General features: G+C 43.1%; 3 protein-coding genes across 3 annotated transcripts; 2 read left to right on the top strand and 1 right to left on the bottom strand.

Annotated features, from left to right (window-relative positions):
• Positions 1-597: 597 nt before the first annotated feature.
• On the top strand, positions 598-2,967 carry LOC106746406 (probable chitinase 3). The gene is made up of 3 exons (XM_014622995.1): positions 598-958; positions 1,573-1,990; positions 2,203-2,967. Exons 1-3 carry the CDS (start codon positions 694-696, stop codon positions 2,228-2,230), a joined length of 711 nt encoding a protein of 236 aa, XP_014478481.1. The 5' UTR covers positions 598-693; the 3' UTR covers positions 2,231-2,967.
• A 2,292-nt stretch (positions 2,968-5,259) lies between these two features.
• Positions 5,260-10,478, top strand: LOC106746407. The gene is made up of 5 exons (XM_014622997.1): positions 5,260-5,593; positions 6,515-6,733; positions 7,210-7,477; positions 8,550-8,684; positions 8,870-10,478. The coding sequence occupies exons 1-5, from the start codon at positions 5,533-5,535 to the stop codon at positions 8,883-8,885; spliced, it is 699 nt and encodes a 232-aa protein (XP_014478483.1). The 5' UTR covers positions 5,260-5,532; the 3' UTR covers positions 8,886-10,478.
• LOC106746405 (chondroitin proteoglycan-2-like) lies at positions 9,413-19,708 on the bottom strand. The gene is made up of 3 exons (XM_014622994.1): positions 19,399-19,708; positions 12,199-12,609; positions 9,413-10,811 (listed from the first exon to the last, which is right to left on the bottom strand). The coding sequence occupies exons 1-3, from the start codon at positions 19,445-19,447 to the stop codon at positions 10,501-10,503; spliced, it is 771 nt and encodes a 256-aa protein (XP_014478480.1). The 5' UTR covers positions 19,448-19,708; the 3' UTR covers positions 9,413-10,500.
• Between the last annotated feature and the right edge of the window lie 1,970 nt (positions 19,709-21,678).

Here is a 21,678-nt window from a genome sequence, read left to right as displayed (position 1 = left end):
TGGGGTCCGCATTTCTCGATCTGCAAGAGATGGAGAGAGATGGTTTCAGACAATTAACTAGCGCGTATAATCGTTACATTAACTTAAGCAAACATACCGTTCCGCTTTCGAAAATACCTCGGCTCGATTTCCAGAATCGACTCGATATCAATTTCAAGGTACAAATTGTGAGCGCNGGGGGGGGGGGGGGGTGTAAATCGTGAGAACGGTAGCGGCGACACGCCAGTCGCCACCCGGAAGTCTCTGGAATTTATCTATCTGTGGCCGATAATAGCGCGATGCAATAAAACCTGTACCCATTAGAATGCACTCGCACCGAGAGAAAAGGGGGCGAGTCTCGCGAGCGAACGAGACAGAGAAAGGACGAGAAAGAGAGAGAGAGAGAGAGAGAGAGAGAAAGAACTTTCGGCGAAAGGGGGGCGAAACTGAAGAGCCGGGAGGAGGGAGGTTCGGGAAATACACACCAGCAAGGACTCCACGCAAGGTGGTGGCGAGACTGCCGAGCGATTCAGGACACGTTTCAGTCACGTTTTACCAGCGTCGCGACGTGTTGCTGCCGACGAAGCCGAAGAGGAGGGCGGAGAAGACGAAGAAGAGAAAAAGGAAGGGAAGTAGAAGGAGAAGAGAACGCCTCTACGAGACGAGGGCTACCGGTAGGAACTCTAAGACTGTCCCTTGGAAACTGTCTTCGAGATGTCGTGGTCGACGAATCACGTGGTTCTTCGCGGTCTTCCGTTGCTGGTCATCATGGCGACCTTGAGTGGGGCACAGTTCCGGTGTCCGGAACTCAAGGGTTTCTTCGCTGATTCGGAGCAGTGCGATCTCTACTATACCTGCGTGGACGGTCAGGCCGAAGAAAAGCTCTGCAAGGACGGACTCGTCTTCAGGGATGACAATCCCAAGAAGGAACTCTGTGACATACCGGCGAACGTGCCCTGCGGCGACCGTACCCTCCTACGTAAGTTGGTTTCGCAACGTGGGAGATATCTGCGACCTTTCGCGAGCTTTTCGCACCGGAGACCAACTTTTACTAACCTTTTCTATACGTTGTTTACACGTCACTTTTCTCATCCGGAATTAAAAGTGAAGCGAGACTCCTCGAGATTATCAGCACCATTAATTATTCGCGCCCGAAAAAGCCAACAGTTCCAATTCAGAGTTTTTCTCAGGGATAATAATTTTCCACTTGCCAGGGAAAATTTTCTTCGAATATACGCATGTATATATATAATTCACCAAAGAAATATTTGAAATATTTAAACTTGGCCACTTCTCTTATCATATATGCATTCTTGCGGCTCGACATACCAGAAGAAGAATAGCCGGTTAGACAGTGTTGCGAAAATAGAACTCGGAGTGAACCGGTTTCTTCGGCCGGCAGACAATCCAATTCTTTCTCGGATTCGGTTGCTCCGGTCGCTCTCTGAATTTCCTTCGCGCGCTTTCTCGCAAAATATTATATTATGTGCAGCATTATATTATATCGCTACATATCGATACATTACTCACGATTCTTCCTCACACGTATGAACGAACGACGCGAATAGTAACAATAACACGATCCGGTTGCAGAGGAGCCACACTCGAGCAAAGGTTGTCCTCGTGCGAACGGCTACTTCACGCACGAGGACCCGACCGCGTGCGACCGCTTCGTCAACTGCATCGACGGAGTGCCGCAGGTGGTGCCCTGCCCACCCGGATTAATCTACGAGCCGAAGATGTCGAGTTGTGTCTGGCCGGCTGACGCTAGCCGTCTCTGCGAAAACGTCAAACGCGACGTCCTCGACGACGGCTTCGTCTGTCCGGACGGAGACGTTGCCGGCCCGTCCGGCAGGATCCTGCCGCACCCGACCTACCCGCATCCCGAGGATTGCGCCAAGTTCTATATCTGTAAGAACGGCGTGGTGCCGCAGAAGGGCCAATGCGAGAGCGGCACCGTTTACAACGAGGACAGCTTCAGGTGCACCGAGCCCGAATACGTGCAGGGATGGTGAGTGTCATATTTTCGTTCAGATGTTTGATCCTTCGGCGACGAAGCGGCTACAAATTACAAGAGCGTCGAAGCGAGCTACTTGTTGATGTGTTTAACTCACAAATCGAATGCGACGACTCAAGGTAATTTCTCCGCTCTCGTCTCGACAAGGACACCGAATTACCCGTGCGAGATTTATCGTAATGACGAAATCCGCTCGAATGTTTCAGCGAGGACTACTACAAGCGCAAGAACTGAGCTGGGAGAAGGCGCCGGTTTCAACCGCGGCTACGTATATGTGTGTGTGTGTGCAACGCCTTATCTTTTTACTCGTAGGAACAATAAACGCGTGATTTGCGCGCTCGCTTACATAAACGCCGCGCGTGCTCTTTGCGAGAGCGATCTCACCCGCTCCGCTCCACCCGCCACAAATTACTACCCCTTTCTCCTTTTACGTAAACGAATTCGCCCGTCGGAAAATCCGCGCCGCGTCGTTGCGGATCACTTGCTCGCGGAACGACGATATCGCCGCTGTGTTAATTCCCGAGCTGTTGAGACGTTAGGTAAACTCAGCGCGAACCGGTCCGATTTTATATAATTATCGATTATACGCGACCGAATTTTATTATTAAAGCGCGCCGATACGCGCACACGCATGCCGCTCGTCCGCAATTCCGTGATTAAGTAACCCCGTAATGAGATTATTTATTATATTCCATTCGGGAGTCGATCCACTTTCACTTTGGACGTTGTTTTTAGGTAACGTCGTTTTTAAACCGGTACAATAAGAATTGCGCTGCGTTGTATCTCGACGATGTTTTTGCACGCATTTTACACGGCCTCGAAAATCCACCCCGCCCCGGCAAGTCTGAAATTAGTTTTTTATATTTGAATCAGCTTAAGGATATTCAGAGATTCCACGCCGAACCTATACCGTAACTTTTACAGCACGTAAGAGAAATATGTACGATGAGTGATCAATAAAGTAATCGAGCGATAAACACGTTGCGAGACCGATTATACCGCCAGCCTTTAAAATCGTCAAATTATTCCCTGAGAATAATTACCAGAGCAACTCGTGAGTTTCGACGGTTCGTTTCTAAGTTAACCGAGCGATCCCCGAGTCGAGTACTCGAGGTAATTGAATCGCATTTTACATCGCAAGAGTTGGCGGAGAATCGTGCGCGAGCTAAATCGTTAATATTCCATCGCGAATTACGGACGTGACTTTCTCTGACGCGAGAGATTGGACATCGAAAATCCTCCCCACGATGCTCTAGAATGCGTAGCGAGAGATGAACTTCGCGAAATTGCACCTTCGAACATACGTACCCGGATTTCACTTCGGCGAATCAAATGCCAGACGCAAGAATCAGTCAACCGGTTCCATTATAACGTTACATCGCAACGTCTGACATTATAAATGTTGCAGCTTTGTATTTTGTATTAAAGGACAACGTTCCCTCGTCGACGACGGAACTTCTGGCTCTCTGTAGAGAGCAGAGGAAAACGTTACGGGACGAATCGCGACTCGGGTGACTCTCGATGTGATAAAATATGCGGCGCACACACAATGAACAACGTGCCGCGGTTTTCCGAGCTGCGGACAATTTCTCTTCGTTTGACCGATTACAACCTTTCTCTTTACGTAATGCGCGATGTGCTCGACGAAATACACTTCGATCCCATTCGCATTTCGTATGTGAATCCGGCACGTTTCGTTTTCAACACAAAATTTTTTACTGCGTAGGAAATCGTAATCTCTAAAATCGCTAGATCATCAGCCGTCATCGTGACGTATTCTCTTCGATCTCCCGACGATCGATCTATCGACACGCTCAGCTCGGCTCGGCTGCTTTCACTATCCGGCAATCTGGCGTCGTGAGGCCAGCGATGGGTCTTGCGTAAGGCTAGTTGAGGCCCCGCAGGGGCCTGCCTGCGCACACATACGGTCGCGTCGGTGTTCGTCGAGAGATCACGTGTTCGCCGTTTCGCACACACACGTTTTAGTTAGACGATTACACGTGTCCGCCGGTTACACCGGTACAGAAATGCGCGTTACACCTCCGGAGTGATGTCACAGCAGGAGGATCGCGCCTTGGCATTAACCGTCGGACGCAATCAACCGTTACTGGATTACCGTATTCTTATTTCCGCAAAGAACTCAATTTTCCTCGGTGGAGGAAATCAAATCCAAATAAATAAACGTTTAACAACAGAACTAAAGAGCGCGGAATATAAACGCAAATAAATAAATATGGACAAATACGAAACGAATGGAGATTGAAAAAATGCTGAATAGGTTGTTTTTTTGCAATTATGCTAATACCTGAAAGAATCATTGTTCAAATTTTTATTGCGACTTCGGTCATATTGAAAATAATTATCAGCCTTCTAATCTTCACCACGTATGTATCAGTGCATCGAATTCATAATATATCGTTTCCGAAGTTCCTAAATGCATCTCAAGCAAAACGTTGCTCGTTAGAGTCGTGATTTCCCGATTGCTGAAATCTCTTCTCTCCCGTCAGACAACACGCAATATCTCAGAATCGCGAGAGGTATGGCGGGCATTATAATTGCGATATCCCGAGTTGTCAATTATTCGAAGCGTCGAGAGAGACACACGAGATAATATTTCTACCTGCGCAGCCGTTCACCGAGCGCAGGAGTATGCATTATTAAGTATGCGGGGAAAAGACGCGAGCTTGTGCAACAAAGTTGCTTGCGCGGAACATGTGTACATACATACATACACACGTGCGCAATTGCGTCCCCAGACATTTCGCGCCGAGAGATACGGCGGAGAATCGCGCTTTGGCATTAAGCGCATCTCCGGCTAACGCGTCATCTATTCATGAAAGACATATTCTCACACAATGCTGCGCGATGCCGGCGGAGATTAGAAGGATTAGAGATCGAGACGCGAATCTCTCTCGAATGTTCCTTTGTGTCCCGAAGGATACTTCGCAGGCTTGACTTGAGCGGATTAACGCGTCGGGATCTCGTGTATTCTTGACTACATCGGAAACCTTCGAAGATCCTTCCTCCAAATTTTCACCGCGCGATCTCTTCATGAATATTCAATCATCTCCATCATATTAATTCGCAAATCGCCTATATTTCAATAGGTTTCCGGGCTTCGAGTTTCCAAAACTCCTTTCAAACTTCCCTTTCCTCCCGTCTTCGCGGCAAATTTGCTCGCTCTCTCTCTCTCTCTCTCTCTCTCTGTCACTCAGTGGATCTTCTGACGGAATAAGACCCAGTCAGGCCGAGGTGCGGGACAACCTATCACACGCTCGGAGTCGCTGAACGTCGCGCGACGGCACAAGCTAAGCAAGCAAAACAGCGGCGATCCAGGGGGACCCGGAGGAACACCGGGGTGGGGTCCAGTGATGGTGTGGTGAAGGGAGTGAAGGGAGTCGAGGAGACTGTCGTGTACCGAAGTGTACCGAGGCCGATAAGTGCGCGCCAATCGGCGGCGGTCCGACTTCAGTCAGTAGTCACAGAGTCCAGTAGCCAGGCGTCGAAGAGATCGTTGAGCTCGAAGAGGGACCGCGATGATGAGTTGCTACCCGAGGAGCGTGACCCTGCTGTTGGTCCTGGCGGTCCTGGCACGTAGTAAGTTCTCCATTACCACCACTACCACCTACCGCCGCCACTATCACCTGCACGGCCACCTTCACCTCTCGATGCACGATGTCACGCATCCCCGATGACCGACTCGGGATGTGCTCGTTCGCCTCTTCTTCTTCTTCTTCTTCTCTCGTGCATCCGAGAGACGTGGGCTGCGCCTCCGCAGGCGTATTCTGCACTTTCTACCTCGCGTGCGTCTCCTTGCGAGGCTACGGCATCACCCTCGTGAGGCTTTCACCGTCCACACCATATGTTAGGACGTGTGTGACATAATGGCCGTCGCCATTCTCTGGCAAGTCGCGACAAATTTCGCGTTCGATCCGGGCCTCAGTCTTTTTAAGCTCGCGACATTCACACCGTCGAAAAAAATTGGAATTCTTCGTGAATCGTTTCCGCGTGACGGCGGTCAGCTCCGCGCTTTCGCGCTGCATCTTTTTCGTGTTGCCGAGCGCTCGTCACACTCCGCTTCGCTGTCGAAACGCGAGCTCGAGGGAAAAAATTCCGGGGGGGAGCTAATGTTCGCGAGGCTGTCATGCGAAACGAGTCTTTCATCGCGTTGAAAATTGCTGCGAGAGTTGATCAAACTCGATCGGCCGCGTTTCTCGTCGGTGCAGATTTTTGCCGTCGTCATTCGCGAGAGCAGCTAATGGCACGCCGTTTAATTTTTTTTTTTAACTGGCGACAATTCTAATATGTATTTTTAGATATATGCGAACTATAAAATAATATCATATAAATAATATCACATAATACACCCTACAAAAAATAAATCAATATTATACTGATCCAATTGTATCCAATTGTATTTTAAGGTTGAAAATGGAAGAATAAATATTTATCGTCGCGCATTATGCGTATGTGTGTATGTGTGTTATTCTATTTTTTTATGTATCTCACGTTCCACAGCCCAGGGAGCCGCCTTACTCGGTGCCCCGCCGTGCCCCGACCCTTACGGAGTTCATGCTTACGCTCACCCTGAGGACTGCGGATCCTTCTTCCTTTGCACTAACGGTACTCTTTCGTTCGAAAACTGTGAGAACGGGCTTATGTTCGACGGACACGGCGCTATCTACAACCACTGTAATTACAACTGGGCCGTTCAATGCGGCAAACGCAAGGCCGACTGTAAGTACATCGCTCCACATCCTCAATATTCCATCCATCCGCTACCTTTCGAAATTGTTTATGTTTTTTTGTCGTTCAACCCTCACCTTGTCCCTTATTTTTCGTATCGTTATTTTTTCGCAAAGCCACGCAGTTTGTATGTACGAGCGAGAACCACTCGTCAGTCGCGCGAAGGAACATTGTCGTGAAAGTAAAAGTTGCGCCAAAGAGAGCGATTTTGGCAGCGCCTTAGTGGGTCACGTTAACGCTGATCGTTATAATTCCAGCCTCGAGCGAGTATCTGAATCTTTTTACCTCGTTTATTTCTCCGCCGATACGCATGTCACGCGGTTCTCCAATCTCCAAACCCTCGTTTCTCCTTATTAAATCTCTTTTCTGTTTTTTTTTAGAAGAAAGAATTAATTCGCTCCTGATCGCCATATAACACAATTTTCGAAAATTCTTTTACGGAACGGATCGATCTTTTTTTTTCTCAGACACACCCATCAGCAGTCCCGGCTGCGAGTATCAGTTTGGCATGTACGCAGACAGTGGTAGCTGCAGCACCACCTACATTAAGTGTGTCCACGGTGAACCGCATCAGGCCCATTGCGATCCTGGTCTGGTCTACAACGCCAAGACTCACACGTGCGTCTGGCCCGACGAACTCATCCCCTTCTGCAACCCCGAAGCCATAGTAGGCTTCAAGTGCCCGCACAAATTGCCGCCTAACAGCCCCGCCAAGAAATTCTGGCCTTTTCCGAGGTAACGTGATTACGATACGGTTACGGCGCGGTTGATGCGCTTCCGAGAAATCGCGCGTAATGAGAGTCCACGCAGAAATAAAAATGACTACAGGGAATCAATGCACTCTTCCTCGGGTGGGCGTGTGGTCAATGCGCTCGATTCTTCGTCTCGCTTTGCTTTCTCTTTAGGAAAGAGGCCGATTCGGTGGCATTAATAAGTGCATGTGCGTCTTTGAGTGTCTTTAAGTATGTTATTCATTATTTTTAATCGCTACCTGCACATATTTCTCTCCTTCCCTCTTTTTATTTATTATTTAAATTCTACACACACACACACACATATATATAAAATTAATATCTGTGATAAATATATCTATAATTTTGTTCAAAATTAATTCGTTTTATTGTTTTCAAGTTAAAAGATTATACACAATCGGAATTAAATTTTCTTTTAAGTGATATTAATTCTACACTCGATTCTTTCATTCATTATTCGTTTATTTTATATGCTATCTAAAAATAGAATCTATATGTCGGATTTCACTGTTAGATTTCAATACATAATTCATACAATTGCACGTATTTCCGCTTGCGTTGTGTTGTATTTATTAATGACAATGCGCACGTCATCTTTCTACGGCCGCAGGCTATAATAAAGTTTCTTATCTCCATCTCTTCCTTCCTGTATCTTCTCTCTCTTTTACCTCGAGGAAGATTCGGGGAGGAAATACTGCGCACCGTCGAATGCGAGAGTAAAAGGAGTGAACGCAATTAAATGTCAGACCGTTCGCGTTTTGTGCGTACCTCACGATTTAAGAACCGGTCGCCTTCCAAGGGACTTGAAGAGAAAGAGAGAAAAACAGATGAGACAAATGCCGGCACTTGTTTGCGAATATGCCATTTCCTACCACGTCAGCGAACGAGTAGCTTTTTCTCTGCGTATTATGCGGAGTATACCAAAGGCTGAATTATGTTATTTGAAATAGAAAAAATGTTCGAAAAACTAAAAAAATATATACGTACATAATTTTCCAAATCAAATATCGATTTAGAAAAATATAAATACGCGTTAAATATGAGGCAATTTTTAGATTCCCCGTGCCAGGTGACTGCGGTAGATTGATCACCTGTGTGGACGGACATCCACGACTTCTTACTTGTGGAGATGGAAAACTTTTCGATTCGGTGAGCCTGACTTGCCTGGAACCCGATGACGTTCCTCACTGGTCTGTATTTATATTTTTTCATTACGCTGTGTGAAATAATTAATTTTTTCATCTAGGACATATTCAAAATAATTTTGATATTTTCAAAATATTATATATTAAACGTTAACCTAATTTAATCTTGATAAAGAACGTAAGTAAATATTTCCTCTGATCTTCTGAGTATATACTTATGTTTATTTTAGCTCCAACCATCTGTAAGCATGGAGACGCATTCCTGATACCCGATGCTTCAAGTCAGCAAACGCGAAAATAATTAACGGAAAACAAAAGACGAAGAATTTGACACATTTGTTAATTGTTTAAATTTTTGCAATGAAGTACAGATATTAGTTCAAGATTCATGTACATTGTCGAATCATGTGCAAAGCTAAAAATTAAGTGCGCACTTGTAAAAATAAGATTTAAAAAATCGAACGAGGTAAAAAGAAAATTAATTGCAAGACATAAAAGATCAAAATTTGTAAAACTACAACAAATAAAAAACACGCGCGTAAGAAATTAATTTGAAAATATCAGTGGAAAATTACGAGAGACGCGATATTGGAACAAATCAATCAATCAACAACGATGAGTAAAAAAATGTACATTTTCGTTAGTTCCTGCTAAGTAGCTGTTGTTGCAAATAAACGAGGATAGCAAACGTAAATTATTAATAACGTCCGTTCGAAGGGGGAGAGTAATCGCATGTAGCGTACGCGAAGAGTGAGTACGATATGTAGTACATATAGTGTATTTATAATACGATATATATGTAATACATATATAAAATGTATATTTATGATAAATAGAGTGTAACAATGTACAGCCAGGCAACATCGAATAAAATCTGGACACGCGTATAAAAAAATATACAACGTACAATTTTTCGATCGCGATCTACGTATATATCTTACGATTAAGAACGATGAGGAGGAGGAAATGGTAGGATAGGAGGGAAAAGGAGTGAAAGGATTGGGAAAAATATTTACATCTCGACCGAGGTGATAAAGGCAAATTAGTAGACGGTCTTAAAACCGAATAACGAGATGTTTATAATTAATATTATTATTAATCGATAATACGAGTCTCTATTCGCGGGGGAGGGAGGAGAGCTCGATCGGTCGGTGTGTCGACGAGTCTCAGTCCTTAGGACTGGAAATTCCTCACTAAACAACCGCTTTTAGCATTTTAGTCTTTACAGTTCCTTGCTTTCATTCCGTTTTGTGTCTTTTCCATTAATAATTTTGCACATTTCATCGTTTCTTTCCATCTTTTGACAATTTGTGCTTTTTAGCCTCAATATCTTTTATCCGTCCCAAAACTTTTTAACTGACCTGTATCTTTTATTTTTAATTTTATTCCGGCTTTTCTAGTTAATAAGATATTAATAAGATATCTAGAGTGTTTTGTATATTTTTTAAGAATTTTCGACAATTACGTCGCTAAAAGTTCCAAAATGAAAGTAACGAGGAAGCCCTTTATAAGTTTTCTGGACAATCTCGGAGAATTATCAATGAGACTTTTGATCTGTTCTTCTTAGCTGCATTGCTGAACTAGTGCAGCTAAAAAAAAATAGACCAATTGACACTTCAGATAATTCAGGACAATTTCAAGTATTCAGGAACATCAGGATTTAGAATCTCAACGAACTCAATTCTTCGGGAACTACGAGGGTTCCGAATCTACAGGATCATGGGGAATCGGGTGAGACCCGACGAGAGAACCTCTGGAATTCTGCGAACCGATCGTTACGACGATCGACGAGCTCGGTACCGCAGGACTTCACTCGCTGAAGAGACAACGTGTCGCTTCCTTCGTCCTTCCGACGAGACTCCTAATTCCTAGGGCGCGCGCGCAGGGGAATCGGCAGCGCGCCTGCCGGCAAAGGCGGCACACCAGGTGGCAAGTTCTCCTCTTCGGGTTCCTGCTCGTTGCGACCATCGGGCAACTCGCCCTCAGTTGGCGGCGGTGTCGTCGGGACGTCGCAGTCCTCCGTCGGTGGTACAACGCACCTCAGGGACCTCCTGTCGAACACCAGCATGGCCGGGCAGCGTTGCAGGCGCGGATAGCCGCCCTGACATTGCCAATATCGGTTGCACGACTTGCCGAGAGGTACGTTGCCGTTAGCGTCGTCGTTGCAGAGGGCTGCAAGCACACCGCGTCTTAGATCCATGATCAGTGACGAAGCTATCAGAATAACTTCGTTTAATATTCTCCTACTCTTTATCGTTGCTATGTACGTTTAGTTGTTCTTCGTCAGAGACCAAAGTGGATCGAAATGTTTGGGCGTTTTCAGTCGGAGATGACGTCAACGTAGAACCCTACATCCGTGTCCCGGTTATGATCGGTTTTTCCCGTCGAGAATCTCCGACGAATTTCGTATTGCTTCATTATGAGCTAAGAGATGTGATACCGATGACTCGGTAAAGTGATTCAGTGAAAGTCGCGGGCTCTCGTTCGCTCACTCGTTCAAACTGGATCTATCGATGATGGATTGACTCGAAATTTCGTTATGAAACGCGAACGAGACTTTTGTCGGCATTTGAAGAACGTGCCAGTCCCGAAGAATAGATCGGTTCACGTTACGAATATTATTATTATTTAGAATGATGACAAAGAAGGACATTTCTGAGTGCATAGATAATCTGAATCGTTACTGATACGCATCTCAATACGCTTGCTTTCGATTAAAAAAAAAATATCATTAAGAGATATTAAAAAAAAACACACATTTAATATTTGCATTCTTAGATAATTTCGACCTCCAATTAATTGGCTAAAAGTGGAAGTTTTTCTGCCTCGATTCTCTTCTCTTTTGTCCAAATATAATTCTTACGCGTTAGTCTTCTTTATATTCTAAATTCCAGTCTCGAAAAAGCAAGATACGATCTCGCAGCGACCGATACATCGGCCGACGTTCGGCATTCGAAAAGACGGTGCGGCGCGAATTAATAAATGCTTCATCCGACCCCGCGCGAGGAGGGGGAGAAAGGCGCGACGAGAATTCACTTCGAATGCTAATTAAGTGCCTCGCCCCTTTTTCCTCGGGGCACTGACTTCTGGAAGGATCGAGGAGCCGGGACGAGGAAACGCGTCTTGCGAACGCGTCCCGTTCGCCCACTTTCGAAAGTGAAAATGAACGGAACGGGTTGCGCGCCTCTCGAGAATTAAACTTGTCTAAAAACGCGCATTAGAGGCGCTTTGATTTAAATCCAATTTAAAGCCAAATACGATCAATTCCACCTGATCGTGCGAATGAATGAAAGAATACAGAATGTAGCCTCCGAATTCGAACGTTCCAAGTTCGCAACGAGAATTGTTCGTGGAAAACCAGTCTGGTATTTCGCGGGAATAAATCAAATATCACGGATGGGATATTAGTAAAATAGAAATTATTCCGAGAACTTGAAGAACTCGATCCACGATCTCAGACGCAAATCCATAATTCCATTGCACTTTCTACAAGAGAATTCTATCACGTTCCTGATAAAAACTCTTCGACGTCGCCAGTCAAGCCGTTGATCATACTTACGATGCTTCTGGCATCCTTCGACGTTTTCAGGCCAGTCGCAGGACCTCGCCCGCTCGTTGTAGAGCAAGCCGCCTATGCACAATTGCTCGGTGGCAGTGCCGTTCCAACAAGTCCAGTACCTGGTGCAGGAAGTCTCATGACCGAAGATACCGTAGAGCCAGTCGCAATGATCGGTCTGAATCGGCGGGTTCGCCTGGCGTTTACCGTCGCAGTAGTTCGCTCTCCAAGGATAATCGCAACCTTCGGTGACGCCACGATGTTTACCGGCAAACACGAGACCGTTCGGACAATCGAAGAGCTCAGGACGACCGTTCACGCATTCCCAGTAACGATCGCAATAGTCGATGTCACCTACCACTCGCGACTTCGTCTGGCAAGGATCCTCCTGCTGTTGCTTCTGGGTTAGAGAGCCTACGAGTGTAATACCGTCAATATCTCTGCGTTGTCTCGTTTGTATTACAACCGACTCTCATGTATTAATGACGTTTTTGTTAGTTAGTGATTGTCCTTGCATGATACCCGTTATGGTAGAGGAATTTGAATGCATAAGTTATTAATGCGTTCGATTCGATCCTTATCCTTCGGCTTTTGCATTTTAGATCGCGGTTGGAATTTTGTCGAGGAAATTGGAATTTCCGGGAGAATTAGGATAACTTCAAATGTTATTTTGGTGATGGTAATATATGCGAAATTGTTAAACAATTAATGTAAAATTACTTTTTTTCTCTCTCCTTCAGTAAATGTTATGTATTTGTTAGCAGACGTTAAATAAAGCGTATTATTATTGAGAGCATTGCAACAAGAGATAGTTGTTTGCATAGTTAGTTGAAGGAGATTTCTTGAGATCAAAAATAAAAATAGCAAAAGAAAAGTTGAATCAAATTAAAAGAATGCACGAACACCAGAATAAATATGAATGTACATTGCATCAGACGCATAATTAATTCTAAATAACTAAGGAGAATAATTAACATGTTTATGAAGAAATATTCCCTATATATTTTTTTGCTTTCTCGATGTTAATTAAGTTACAACAAACTGTCTGGAACCTCATTAACGAGCTTTCGATTTATTATGCATCATCTCTTTCCTTTTCCTCTCATTTCTGCCTAATGAGCACCGGTATTTCAAAATAAAGCGGCCGGAATTATGTCGACAACGATTCCACCTGTGGTATCGATGAAATTGCGTTCTCGTTGGAGGACAAGCGAGTGACTGGATGAATATCAAGGATATATATATACACACCTGCAATATCACCGATTCTATTCTGACCACGTGCAGTTTCGCTTAACGTCGCGATAAAATTCAGAATACGTCAGATCGGCTCGAAAATACTGTGACGGCGATGTACACAAAGCCACAACTCATGATTCAAGGATAACAACCGACTGATTAATACGAAATATATGGAATGTACATCCTTTTTCCGCATCACGATACGCACAAAATATGTGTGATATTTCTAAATGACGTCGTATAAATTTCTTTCGTCGATTTACTAGAGATTATACGCGGATCTTCTCAGAAGGACGTCGAAAGTGTAAAGTTAACATCGGATACCGATGATGTCGTCCTTGCGATTTAGAATACTTCTATCACAAGGATTTAGCGACGCATGTTCTTTCACTCCTTTTTTACTCCACGTGCGAGCGTGTTTTGCGAGTCGCTTTGGAATTCTAAAGCTGGATGTATACTGAGTGAACGTGCAAGGAATGAACAGTGAATGCAAACTTTCGTTATTACAATTTGGAAAATGTATATACCATATCGAATCTAAACAGAATGTTTCGGGTCGATTTGTTTATAAAGTGGTTCATCAAAAAAAAAATTAATCCGCGTTTACACTGCAAATCTAAGTGTGTTATATTAACTGAGGCTTTTGTTACACATTTCTCGCCGCTTTAAATCACGCTATTTAACATGCTTGAATGTTAATTCGTAATTTAATCCGATTAAACGTTTTAAATGACGTAACCTAAAATGGCAAGAAATATATGCAAACATTTTCAATCACAAACGTGTCATTTTTAAAGATTTATGTGTAAAAATAACACACTTGCAAATGCTATTTGCTGGATATATGGATAATTAATTCTCTCAATAAATCTTTCCGCTGTCTAAACAAATTTTCTGCTACCTAAACAAATTTTTTTTTTCTGCCACTATATCGATAAACACTTGTTTTTCAGGCAAAATTTGTTTTCTGCGTGTGGTCGGGCAATACAGTGGTACCGTAATGCTCGATCGTTCCGCTAATGATCTTGCGATCGGAGGCGCGCGTTTGTTGGAAAAGCAAATAGTAAAATAAGGTGGGAAGCCGGCGTGAGGCACGCTCCCAAGACAGTACGAGTGAAAGTGCCTAGCCTTGACTTACAACCTTCGGGGGGGCAGCTTTGCTCCACACCCTTGCTCCACCCCTCTTCTCTGAAACTGCGGGTCCCTTTGAGTGCACGAAAGATTCGATCTCGATTGGTTGGCCCGCCTAATATCCGTTCTTATCCGCTGATTCGACTCCATTTGGAATGTTTCTTCCATTCGACCGAAGCTATTATAAGCTCGATTTCATTTTATCTTGACTTATCCAACTTCGACTTTAGCCGTATTAAGAATGTCACAATATCAAAACGAAAAATGTAAACACATTGCTTTTCTTTTTATTTTTCCTTTTAATTTTGGTGATTGTCCTCTTGGGTGGTAAGCTGCGCTGTTATATTTGCGTGACATTAAATAATTTAATCCCAAGACGAGACGAAGCCTTGCCTTGGTTCAAATTCACTCTGTCTCTCACTCAAGATCCTCTCAAGATCACCTCGAAATTTAAAGATTGAAATTGAGGCGAAAATTAAGGAACCACGAAACGACCGATCACAATCTTCGGCAGATTCTGTCTCGTTCAAAACTCCGGGAGATGAGGTCGCGATCCTGATGCGATTTCGCACAGCACTCGCGATGGTACCACGCTGCGACGTTGGTAATCGTTTCACTACAATCGCAACGCTTACACGTGTATCATGCGCACGCTTTTGCGATGGTATTTAGACACGAAAAAAATTGCGCATTGTTGGCCAACTGGACCGAGCGGATGAAAGAAGAAAAACGAGGCACGATCGATCTCACGATACGGATAATCTCGTGGGGAAGCGAGCTTCGTTCGCTGTCTGAGAACGCTTGGAGATTGCGAGTTTCCAGCGGCGATTGCACATAGCACGGCCTTAATTATTAACGGGGATATATCGTAATAATATCTACGATCGATAAACACAGTACTCACGGTAACTTAACGTACCTGAGCAAATTAGTTTGCGCGGTAGTTCTGTACACAACTCCGAATCGTAATTTCCTCCAATTCTGAGCGCTCAAAGATACGAGCTTTTAAAAATTCAAATATGTCAAATCAAACTTTATTTTTTCTATCACTTATCAATTATCAAGGCTACGTTCTAAAATGTTCTTTTCGGGAAAGATTTTACTCGGCGGCCATTAAGAAAATGGAAGAAAGACCAATCGGAAACCCTCGTCAAGTTTTGAAACAGTCATCTAGAGCAAGATTTTCCTCGAGAAAAAAACGTCTTGGAATGCAGCCTGGATAAATGATCGGCAAAAGAAAATTCTCATAGCGGCGGTTCTCAAGGACTAACCAGGCCGTAATGTTGAATGATATCGTTTACCATCTTGGCTGAGATTATGCAAATGCCATCACGTCCGTAATAAGACCCTTCGATAAAACCATCAGGGTAAGGGCGATCTTGTGCTCGAAGAAGCGACGAGACAAATCCGATTAGTCACGACCGGCGCGATTAATCGATTTACACGCACGTTGCGTCGAGGCGGTCGTCACGGTGCCGCGGATAGGTGGAGACATCCCTGGAACGTCATCGTCGTCGGCGTTATGCAAGCGAGACGCTTAGTTAACGCTGCCGTGCCGGGTTACTTTCCCTTCCTTTACGACTCCTTGTAAAGAGTAAGTAGTTGCTCGCAATGGCTCGGTCGTTACTTCTGAAAGCCGCTGAAAGCGGGAGCGTCGGGTCTCTCCGATTTGTTCCTCCGCGAAATTCCGCCGCGAGGATTTCACGCGCGTTTACCAGCGCGCAAAACGCGAAGCCACCGACGATGGTCCGGGAAGTCTCTCCGTTTGAATTTACGACGATTTCTCGCGCCGGTGGTGGGAATTTTTTCACCGCGCGGGAATGGAGGTGTATTATCTATTGTTGGTACGGAAGATGAGTTTAACGCGATATTCGACGTTGTATATACATATATGTACATGTATATTCACAGGAATAAAAGTCCGAAATTTTCAATCTTGCTCTATCCTCCCAGTACCTTTCATTTCGACTCATGTTGAGGTCCAATTTGCCCAAGCTTATGAATACTTTACAATCTCATGCCGACCAGTTTATGTTTGTACAAGAGAAATTTTCCACGACGTCGCGTTGGCGGATCTGACGTAAAAAATGCATTTGCCTCTTTCGCAGATATTTCAAAACAGCGAGGCAAAAGTCACGAGTTTCTCCTTCTCTTTCTCTCACTCTTACCGGCCTTTTCCATGTTCTCTTCCGTAATAACACGGATAAATAAGAGGAACCTGCCTTCTCGGTCCTTCCTGAGACCGGTAGGACACGAGGAACGCGATAGGCGAAATCGAGGCCCCACCATAGCTACGAAGATCGAGTCTCGCCAAGTGCAACGTTCCCCGACAAATGTAAGTCGCAAGTCGCGCAAATAACAACAGCGTACACGAGATCCGCGCGCCGACTTCCCCTTTCCTTCCTGCTTTATCCCCTTTTATCTACCCTTTTTATCCTATCGATCGATCGGCAATTTCTTGAGCGGAACGCCGGTTTTTCTCGCCGTTACACCGCCGTTTCCGGAACGGACCGAAATGCAGCAACTCTGTTACTGAGCCGGGAAAGCCGGCGTGGGAAGCGGATAAATGCGGAACAAAACGAAAAATTAATGAATGAACTTTTCTCCAGGAAGATTACGTGCTAGACATCGCCGGTGGTTACCAGCCGGCAGTGCTTTACTCTAATCTGCATAATAAAATCAGACGTCGCCTCGTAGAAAGTAGAATCTCTTGCATAAGCTCGATACAGCTTGATTTATCGGTGATGCTATTTTTGAAAGATCAATACTACTATCGTTAGCCAACGTTGATCTATGATTTACGATCCACGAGTCGTAGTGTAAAAAGAAAAATAATGATAAAAAAGTATTTGCGGTACTAAATACTTGCGAGGCAGGAAAGGAAAGCTCTGTCGAAAAATTGAACGAAATTAGGGGACATAAAAAGTACGTGTAATAACAGAGAAAAGTAACTCCATATAAAGGAGAGAGAGAAATTTAAATCATGTACAAGATTTCACCAGCACATGTTACATGCTAACTCAAGCAATATCACTTTTCAATTGATGGAAGATAAGCCGCCTCTTAAAAGTACTTGAAGACTCAGGCTCGGAAATTTGACCGAATGAGACTCAAAGTATGCTTTCGCTACAAGGGATGTTCGGTAAATAATTATATGGCTATAAAAATCGAAAGACGAAGAGAGAGAGAGAGAGAGAGAGAGGAGAGAGAAAGAGAGAGAGAGAGAGAGAGAGAGAGAGTGAATTGCAGGCCGAGCTACTTTCATATTTTCACTCAAGGCACATGGGAGAAAGTTCTCAAGATGTGTGAAACCCGGTGAATGGCCGTCATTGTTCTTACGAAGATGCGTGTAATAATAATTACGAAGCAGGACACACACGCTGCTTACGGATCTTGCACTTTGGATGTCGCGAGGATTGTGCAACAAAAATTGTAATCGAGCAGACACTTCATTATCTAACTCAACGATGCAATTTTCTCATTTTTCTGTAACCATTCGATTTTATCGCACAAAATCAGCTGATATGTGTTAACTTTTGCCCGACCATATACTGCATTAATTAATTAAAATTAAACAAATTCATTAATTCATTAATTCTCTAAATATTAAATTATTTTGTCAATGCAATTCGTATATTTTTATATTGTCCACACACACAGCAACAATATAAGAAGGCAGAACATAATTTTGATTATTTTATTAATTATATTATTTATATTAATTATATGCATATAAAATTTCCAAGAAGAAATAATTTGGTGGAAATCTTAAAATATCGAAGAAAGGCGAAAATGTCGATGAATGACGGCGCCCGTCATTGACAGATAATAGATACCGTTAGAATGAAACGGTAATCCGTCACGACACGAGTCATGTGAGAAAATGAAGTGGGTCGGTTCTCATGAATCATCGTCGCGAAGGACACGAGAGGATCGCTTTAATCGGTGCGTCCGTTAGGATTCGCGAGGAAAGTAGAACGGTCCGCGCTTTTTCAGTTTCACTGCGGAACGACGGCCGCATGAAAATTTCACCGTTTTCATGCTCACACTTCGCTTACAACTCGGATTGGTTTTATTGAACGACTCTTATTATTTATAGATAGCTATACACACACCGATCTCGAAAGTGAAAGCTTAATAATCGTTAGAACGCATTAAAATCATGGCGGTCCGGTTTCTAGAAATACCTAGATATATTTCCGATATTTCCACTATTTCAATTCTTCAATTAATAATATCAATAAATTTGTTAGAAGGAAGAAGCAATTATTAATTGTATTAATTTCTTGTCATCGGCTGAATTCGCGAAACATTAATAACTCTCATTTCATTCTTTCTACATAAAAATTAAGTGATCATATGTATTAGACAATTATTTGATCTTTTTATTAAAATGTTTGAGACTTTGTTAGTGCGTTAAAGAAACACATAAACTCACTATTCACTTTAAAAATAGAAGAACAAAAAATTTTATTAAACGACTGTATAGATTACAACAGCTATTTATCGAGATTTATCGAGAATGTAATTACTAATTAATATTGTTATTGCACGTAAAACTTTTCATGTTGTCAACAAAAAGAAAAAAGTTTCAAAAAATAATCAAGTTTCACTCCTATTAAAAGAGAAAACCTTGACATCAAATCTAAGTAGCGTTAAAGTGTTATTATTAATTTCTGTAGCCGCACATTCACGAGTTAAGGCTGACGAGTGAGATGATTAATCCTTAAGAATCCAAGCACATAACTCCAAGCAGAGGAGGCACAGCCTAGGAATAACCGAAGCTGAAGAATGATAAGAAGAAGAAGCAGAAGAGGCGGAAGAACTCACCCTGCGCAGCCAAGAGCACTAGGACGAGTGGAAGGATCTGCTGCAACATCCTGAGAAGGCAGTACGGCGGATTAATCTCGAAATGTTAATCCCTAGTCGGCGAAATATTCCGAATGCTTGGAATATATTCGAAAAATATTTCTCTTTCTCTCTCTCTCTCTCTCTCTCTGTCTTTCTTTCCCTCTCTCTGCCTTTCTCTCCTTTTTTCTTTCTCTCCCTTTCTCTCTCTTTCTTTCTCTTCCTCTCTGTGTTTCTGTCTGTCGTGTCGAGTGTCGTGGCAGCCGAGGAAGCTCGGCTGATGAGTTTTCGTGTCGAGACTGGTCACTGGGAGAGGCGTTTGGTTGGTGTCTTATATGAACTCCCCACTCTTCCTCGCTTCTGGCCGATCTCTGGCTGCATAGGAAGGTTCTACCAGGAGAACACACCTGGTTTCTTCTATCGGTAATCGTGGTTCTAGCTGATACTCGCCGGTCGGCCGATGATATTGTTGATGAACATAACCACTGGAAAAAATCTTTTTACGTGCCTCGTGGATAGGGTTATTATATCGGCGGCTTCTTCTTCCTCCTTTTATCTCTTTTTTTCAACATTTACTCAATATTCCTCTTTTGCTTCTTCTTCTCTCAATGTTAGTAACTTAGTTTACTAACGACATGAAATAACACCATTGACTTTTTATCTTGATAAATAGGTTTTCCATTAAGATGAAAAGTTTACGTTTCGTTTACATTCCGTCGAATTTATTACGCGAATTAACCACATATTATGAATCGATCGGTAGTGCATATTCGGAAACCCATCTAATTACCAATTTAGATATTAATTTCCCGTAGACAGAGCAACATTTCCAGGTTCAGCGAGGCAGGACTAATTAATTAATTACTAATCCCTTTGAGACTTCAGCTTGTAATGCGGACAAATGCGGAGAGTGCTTTCGTAATTGAAAAAACAGGTATATTCTGCCACACGGAGGCCACCAAAGAGGAGAAGTGAAATTCTACTGTATGGGAAACGAGATCATCGCGGAGAGCGGGCACAATTTTTGCCCGCTAATTAGAAAGATGATTCAGTAAAAATTCCATTGATACATAGGAGAGAAAATTCATTCTGAGGAATGTACCATCCCCTCTCTTAAAATGTGTGAACAAAATAAAATACATAATTATAATTAAAATACATGATTAATTATAGTCTATTTGTATGTTACGGACGAAAGTAAAATAAATAAATAATTATTTGAAATAAAGAGAACACAAGGGAAATCGTGAGACAATTCAGCTGAGACAACTTGGATGCTTCATTTTAATATGAGATAAAATAATCGAGAAGGTTAAACGACTTTTATTATCACAATATCGCGCAAGTCCGTTTAGTTCATGTAGAAGCACGTGATGCTCCATATCCTTTCCGTTATCCTGGAGCGCCACCGTTAAACGTTTATTTCGCGTGTATGAGCGGCCTCGAGACGAGGCCTTCACGGTTTCTTTTCCCCCCGACTGTGCAACCAGCTTCACGCGATGAGACGGTGAAAATAAAGGTGAAACACACTCGATGGTCGCACGAGATGCCTACTTCTCGTTCGCCAGCTGCGTGCGGAATAACGATACGTGTCATGGTAATATATGACAATAATATAATAATAACAAACGGTATCGTCTCGATCGTCGAGGAACGTCGCGAAGGAGAAACGAGATCTTTAATTTCAGAATATAATTCACTGTATATTCACAATATATTTCACTATGCTATTTACTTTGACTTCTCATTGTTCATCATATTTTCAATGTTCATAATATTTGATTTCTAGGACACTTTGTACAAGGAGAAGCATCGGGAGAGAAAATAAATAAATAATTAAATTGATCCCCTCTTTGATGATGATATACAAATTTACTCATTTAGTTTTAGCTATTTCTAGATGCAACGCACGTCTTACATCTTATTAATTTAAATTTGGTTGGAATATTTATGTAAATCTTAAAGTCATGCAAACCTGCACAAGATATCCCGCGCATGTCGATCACATTTTATTGTTGCGTGTGTGTCAACAGCAATTGATAATTTCAAAATTAATAAGCGCATTAAACATGATCGTTTCTTTTTCGATTCAAACATCGCTTTATTCCGAGCACAAAATCGAGACGGAGAAGCATCGTCGAAATTAAAAATATTCTTTTCTTAAACTATCACTCTAATTAAATATTCTTCTAATTTGAAATATAGTTGCTGATTTAAGTAAACGCTGATACACGTCGAGGACAATAAAGCACATTTCTTAGA

The sequence above is a fragment of the Dinoponera quadriceps genome, unplaced genomic scaffold (genome assembly GCF_001313825.1).
Source record: "Dinoponera quadriceps isolate SergipeBrazil2010 unplaced genomic scaffold, ASM131382v1 scaffold566, whole genome shotgun sequence".
Lineage (NCBI taxonomy): Eukaryota > Metazoa > Arthropoda > Insecta > Hymenoptera > Formicidae > Dinoponera > Dinoponera quadriceps.
This window is presented reverse-complemented; position numbering and strand designations above follow the sequence as displayed.

Bases quoted from the DNA above. Each gene is read 5' to 3' on its own strand.
- LOC106746406 (XM_014622995.1), top strand. From the start codon at position 694: ATGTCGTGGTCGACGAATCACGTGGTTCTTCGCGGTCTTCCGTTGCTG. The intron at 959-1,572 runs GTAAGTTGGTTT...ATCCGGTTGCAG, and splicing joins CGGCGACCGTACCCTCCTAC to AGGAGCCACACTCGAGCAAA. The intron at 1,991-2,202 runs GTGAGTGTCATA...CGAATGTTTCAG, and splicing joins CCCGAATACGTGCAGGGATG to CGAGGACTACTACAAGCGCA.
- LOC106746407 (XM_014622997.1), top strand. From the start codon at position 5,533: ATGATGAGTTGCTACCCGAGGAGCGTGACCCTGCTGTTGGTCCTGGCG. The intron at 5,594-6,514 runs GTAAGTTCTCCA...CACGTTCCACAG, and splicing joins CCTGGCGGTCCTGGCACGTA to CCCAGGGAGCCGCCTTACTC. The intron at 7,478-8,549 runs GTAACGTGATTA...GGCAATTTTTAG, and splicing joins AAATTCTGGCCTTTTCCGAG to ATTCCCCGTGCCAGGTGACT.
- LOC106746405 (XM_014622994.1), bottom strand. From the start codon at position 19,447: ATGTTGCAGCAGATCCTTCCACTCGTCCTAGTGCTCTTGGCTGCGCAG. The intron at 12,610-19,398 runs GTGAGTTCTTCC...TTACACTCGTAG, and splicing joins AGTGCTCTTGGCTGCGCAGG to GCTCTCTAACCCAGAAGCAA. The intron at 10,812-12,198 runs GTAAGTATGATC...GTGTGCTTGCAG, and splicing joins CGAAGGATGCCAGAAGCATC to CCCTCTGCAACGACGACGCT.